The 5,703-nt window shown below is 60.9% G+C and overlaps 2 protein-coding genes across 2 annotated transcripts in view; one reads left to right on the top strand and one right to left on the bottom strand.

The window, feature by feature from the left end:
• The window catches only part of LOC113209949 (uncharacterized), a 9,265-nt gene extending 5,616 nt beyond the window's left edge, over positions 1-3,649 (top strand). Inside the window, exons 2-3 of the mRNA XM_026427722.2 lie at positions 1,356-1,529; positions 2,289-3,649. Coding sequence (XP_026283507.1) covers positions 1,356-1,529; positions 2,289-2,629 — 515 coding nt within the window. The 3' untranslated portion in view covers positions 2,630-3,649. The remainder of the gene's footprint in view (positions 1-1,355; positions 1,530-2,288) is intronic.
• Positions 1-5,703, bottom strand: part of LOC113209947 (uncharacterized) — a 72,174-nt gene that overhangs the window by 23,510 nt on the left and 42,961 nt on the right. The gene's annotated exons all lie outside the window — the stretch shown is intronic.

The following is a 5,703-nucleotide window of genomic DNA, read 5'->3' on the forward strand; positions in this document are numbered from 1 at the left end:
GGGGGGGCAACCGCAGACAACATCTCATGTAATAAGAAATGAGCAGAGCAGCAGAGCGATTAGATTCGGACAGCGCGGCCAGCCAAAGGCGCGGATGAGATATAAATCAAAAGAACACCTTCTCCTTTTGCTCGCTCCGCTTGCTCGCTCGCTCGCTCGCTCGGTCCCGCGGGCGCGCGCCCTAGAGCGCCGGGCCGGCCGCGCCGCCGCGGTGGATAGCAGCAGCAGCAGCCGCCCCAAGGCCGTCACATCACGCGGCGCGCCACGCCCACGACAAGAGGCCGGAATAGGCTCAGCTGAACACACGCGCGCGCGCGCGCCGACACGGGAGTGAAGTCAAACAAACGGGCGGCCACCGCCCTCCACCCGGGCTGCTGCCGCTGCTCGTCGCTTCAGGCAGAATCAATTACATATCACACACTACAACAGCAGAGGGGGGGTCAGTTCAGTTGGGCATTTGTTATTGTTTCGCCGTCACGCAGCCCAGTCCGAGCCGCGGACCTCTCCTGACGCGGGCAAACCGTGTGCTGTTTGGGCTCACATATTTGATACCCGCGTTGAAGTCTCCGCGGGGGCGTCGGAGCGCGCGTCGGAGCGAGGAGTCTTTCCTCGCGCTCGCGGGCGTTGGGCGTTGTAGGCGAGGAAGAACGAGAGGTCGTCGGCCCCGCCCTCGCGAGCCCTTCCTGATGCTAGAGCGTCTCGGTAAACAACACTCGTCCAAGAGTGACACCACATCTAAGATCGGGGAACTATGGTGCCTAAATCCAAAACAACGATCGAGGAACTGACAAGAAATTTGACAGAGTGCGACCGCACCGCAAGCTTTCCCTATTTGCTTTTCGAACAGTGTCAGACCGCGGGGCAAGTGCGCAGTGCGCCCGACCCGACGCCCCGCCCGCGCCTGCACGCCACACTTCGCTTTCTAAACACTTCTCTTGCGGCGAAAATGAAAAGAGCGCAAGCGCCCTGCAGCCATTCAGCGAGAGAAAGGGACAAAAGGGGAGGAGGAAGGGCATCACAGAGACAGGAGGAGAGCAGAGCAAAATAACGCCAGAGTCAATCAAGCTCCATTTTCCTATCGCGCGCGCCTCGGCCGCCGCGAGTCGGACGCGCGCGAAAGCAGAGCCATCGACAAAAGACCTCATAACCACGCATGCTGACGGCCGTCTGCGCGGCCAACGCCACCATCTCCACCATCATCATCATCGCGTCGTGAGCACCGCCGCAGTGCGTGTCCAAGGCCCCCCTACAGAGCCGATTACCGATAGCCGCCCAGCAGCAGCACCTTCACCATCATCGCCCAGCCCTCTCCTCTCCCCCACACTTACGCACGCATATCGCTTTTCGTGTTGCAGACGGCCTGGAGGAGGGCGCCAGCGTCAAGAAGGCGCGCGCCTCGGTGCAGGACGACGTGCACCAGGAGCCGGACCAGAGCCTCGACGAGCGGGGCGACCAGCGCGGCCGCGTGCCGCCGGGCTTCCTCAGCCCCTCCGTGCAGGAGTACCTCGAGCTGGGCAAGTCCATCCCCGGTGAGTATCCAGCACCTCCTCCTCCATGCGGGCCAGGTGGCGCGGCCGCCGGCCCCAGGGTCGCAGAGCGTCTGCTCGTCGCGTCGGGGACCCGCCCCAGTCCAAGGGCGGCGCGGGCCGGGGGCGTACGCCCGCCCCGCCCCGTTGCGGCATTGTTAATAAAAATCGATCCGCCAGACAAAAGGACACCGCGCGTCTCATGCGGCGCGGACATACCCAACAAAAACAAGTATTTACCCAAGAGAAATAATTAACATGAGATATTTGTCGCGTTTTCGCAAGTGCTTGTACGATAAGAGTAGTGTCCTTTCGCTAACGAGCTCGCCACAGATGCGGGGGAGCGCGGTTGCGTGCGGTCCAGCCTGATCGTCGTACGCGTTCGACTCGTCGGCCGAGACGGTTTCGACCCGAGTCGCCCCGTGCGTCCCGCCCCGTCGGAGCGTGCGGACAAGTCAGCAATTAGAATACAACGCAAGTGATGTGTCACTGCAGGCCTTGGCGCCTCTGCCCACTCACGTGCGAGAGCGCGCGCGCGCAACGCTTTTCGTAAGTCCGCGAGGCAGAGAGTAGAATCCCAATGGCCCTCCGCGACACACACCTGTGCGGAGGCGTTGTCCGAACAAAGGGAGAGGGGGTCGGGGAAGGGGTCAGTTCGCCCTAGTTCAAAAAGTAGACCCACCGCGTCGCTGCATGTCCTGACCACCTCGGTATTTGCAGTTCCCACTGTCTAAAACGACCTGTCTCTCCTGTCCCACGCAGGCCGGCCCGGCACGGACTACCCGGTGCTGGGCGTCGTGCCCTACACCAACTTCTACTGCGACGACCAGCCGTACCCGGGCTTCTTCGCCGACATGGACACGCGCTGCCAGGCGTGGCACTACTGCGACATCGACGGGCGGCAGGCCACCTTCCTCTGCCCCAACGGCACCCAGTTCTCCCAGGCCGTGTTCGTCTGCGACTGGTGGTTCAACGTGCGCTGCGACCTGTCGCCGCAGCTGTACGCCATCAACGCGCGCCTGTACGGCACGCCCAAGCTGTCGCCCACGCGGCCGCACCGCGTCATCAACAAGCAGCTCGTCGACGACATCTTCGCGTCCTGAGCGGGGTCCCCGTCAAGGACACCGAGGCCGTTTCTATCCTTTGCATTGATTCAAAGACAGTAACTTATTTTTTTTCGTCCCACCGTCGCGTGGCCCTCGCTGGCCGGTCCCCTCAACTCCTCCTTCCTCTTTAAATCTCCCGCCACCCAACGGCGCGGTTTCCTGATTTCGATTCGCGTTCTCGTCGCGTCCTCCTCTCGGTGCGGTCGGCCGGGCGGGCGCGCGCGCGCGCGGCGACCGAACCAACGTGTTCCTCATTTCTTCACAGTCCGCGCGGGCCGCGGCCGGGACGGGCGGCCATAGACCCACCGTTCACTTCCTGATGGAGCCCCGGGCAGCTCGTCCCGAGGACCCCTAGCCCCAGTCCGGCACGGGGGCGCGGACCCTCACGTGACTGAGGAGGTGCAAGGACCAAGAGAAAGGGTCATACCCCCCCCCCCCCCCGCTCGATTCGTGTCGGGATCTTGAATAGTGTCAGCGTGTGCGTGGCGTGTCAGTGTGTCTGAATGTGAGTGTGTGTTTCGGTGTAAGTTGTAGCGTGTCCGCGCGTTTGTGTGAAAGTACAGTTGCGTGCGTGTGTGTGTGTGCGTGCATGTGTGTGTTAGTGAGTGAGAGTCAGTGTGTCAGTGTGAAAATGTCAAATGAGATGGGGCGCAGTGACCCTCTGCAGGGCACCACCTCCGCAGGAACAAAACATGTCAAGTACATCGTAGTAAGCCTTACAGGAGTGCCTATCCCCTCCACATTCTTATTCTGATGGTGGTAAACAATTTCATTTGCTATTTTCTTTTGTCGTTTTCGCCCTTGATAGAATATAACAAAGGGTCAAAGCGACGAGAGGAAAAAAAATAATAGCTGAACCTGACACGTTTTGTCGTTCTGCGAGGGCGCGGCCCGGCAGACAATGGGCCATCCTGGGCACCTGCCAATCCCTGCGCCGCCCAAGCAAGCCGAGCCGCGCGCACAGAGCCGCGGCATAACCAAATGATAATTACAATAAAACAAGTAAACAACCTCAAACGTCATTATTCCTCACCTCCCAGCTGACCTCATACACAATCAGTCCTTGATGACGCGAGCAAATTGCCTCTCCCGGGAGGCCGCTAATTGCAACCAGGGCGGGGCGGGAGGAGGGGGAGGTCAACAAATCCCCGCCGCCGCTACTCACACAATGAACAAGGAGGGGGCGGGAGGGAGGTCACGCCATGAGGACGTCCGTCCGACTGCCGTCATCGCCTCCTTTCTCCGCGAAGGGCACCTCCTCCCTCGTCCTGGCGGGACCCCGGCGGGACCCTGGCGGGCCGCGGGGTGGCCCCATCACAGGACGACTCCATTCCGCGACTCCCGATTTGGCGCGCATCGCTGCGTCTGGCCGTCCATCTATCTATCCACCCATCTATCCATCCAGCCCGACTGCCAGGCAGCGGCGGCGCGCCGCTCCGTGTCCCATGGGGAATGCCACCCGAGGGGGGAGGGGAGGGGGGGGGCACGAGACAAGACAAGCCGATAGTAAATCCACACGGGCAGGCATTCGCCATAATCCGCCACGGCTCTGCAGCAGCACCGTGCAGCAACTGCAGCCGCACATATGGCCAGCGCCGCTGCTTAACGTTCTTGTCGCCAGCGAGAATAAAAGAAAAGAAATTCGCTGTCGAATATTTTTGGGGGGTCCGTTGTGGGTGGCTCTGCTTCTAGTCCGCCGCGCGCACACCAGTCTCGACTCCCTCAACACCTCGGCTCATACCCCTTGCACAGACACGCCACTGGCCGCGCCCAATTCTACAAGTGGCCTGCGCTGCACTCGCGCACTGCACCGCTTATGAAACAGTCGTTCCGCCCCGGGCTGTGGTCGGGAGTGGCGGGGCGTGGCGGGGCGTGGCGGGCGTGTGCAGGGGCCAGCCTGCACTGCACCAGTGCACACGAAGTGCACACCTCGGCCGTTGCATTTCTCACCCTACTTCTCGCACATATGACTAACAATTAGGGGTCACGCCCGGGGGGCGGGGCGCGCAAACAAGGAGAGAAAGGGACAAAGACAAAGCAGTGTGGGGACAGCGAGGGGCACTTAAAAAACGATGGTCGCGTTTGATACCCAAAAGTCGAACTTCAAACTCGATCTGCTTGGCTAAAGCCAACCCGCTGTCCCATACGCTGTTAGTGTGATATACTCGACTGGAAGTGACCCGTACATCTGATGTCCTCCCTCGGCATCCAATGCCGTTGCCTCCAACGACCAAACCTCGCGGGCGCTCAACCGGGCTTCACCACTAACTCAACGACCCCACTTGGCGCCAGACCCGAAGCCGAAGACGGCGGTGGAAGTGGAAGTCCCTCGCCTCGTCAAATGGGCTGCCTACCCCTTCGGAGTCGGCCCGCTCCGCCTGCACGGACCTCAGCGCCGCGGCACCGCCACGCAGGATGGGTGGCCTAGCCAAGCGACGACAGGGGCAGCGCCGCCAGCCCGCAGCGCCCGGTCTTAGTGCCTGTCTACTTCTCCACTTCACTGTCTATAGGAATAGAGCGACAAGGACGAGTTCACTACTCCGCCGATTCAGGAAGAACCACATCCAGCATTACAATAACATGCAGTTAAATAACTACACTTATGAAAAGGTCAAATATCATGGGTACAGGCACGATACGCCCACCAAGCGCATGGTTGTACCAACTGAGCCACAATGCAAAGAGAAGGTTGGGATAGAGTAATAGTGAAATGAGAGACGGCAGTGGCCGGCGCAAAAGCCTCCATTTGCCCTCGACTCGAATCAAGTCAACGAGTAAAATGAGCCATTTATACACCAGACATCACTTCCCTGTCAGGTGCAGTAGCAGCCAGTCGGCCTTGCGGAGGGGGCGCAGCGCGTGCCTTCCTGGCCGAGGGGCCCGAGGTTAGCAAACGGTCGGGGAGTTCTCAAAGAGCTAAGGGTTGGGTGCACCCGCACTAGGTATGGGCAAGCCTTGGCCAGCCTCGCACAAAACACCTGCAGGCAGACCCTGGGGTAGGCCAGCCCGCCACGCACCAAACGCCTGCAGACCCTACGGTAGGCCAGCCCACCACGCACCAAACGCCTGCA

Source organism: Frankliniella occidentalis, unplaced genomic scaffold (assembly GCF_000697945.3).
Source record: "Frankliniella occidentalis isolate FOCC.00 unplaced genomic scaffold, Focc_3.1 Scaffold92, whole genome shotgun sequence".
Classification (NCBI taxonomy): Eukaryota; Metazoa; Arthropoda; class Insecta; order Thysanoptera; family Thripidae; genus Frankliniella; species Frankliniella occidentalis.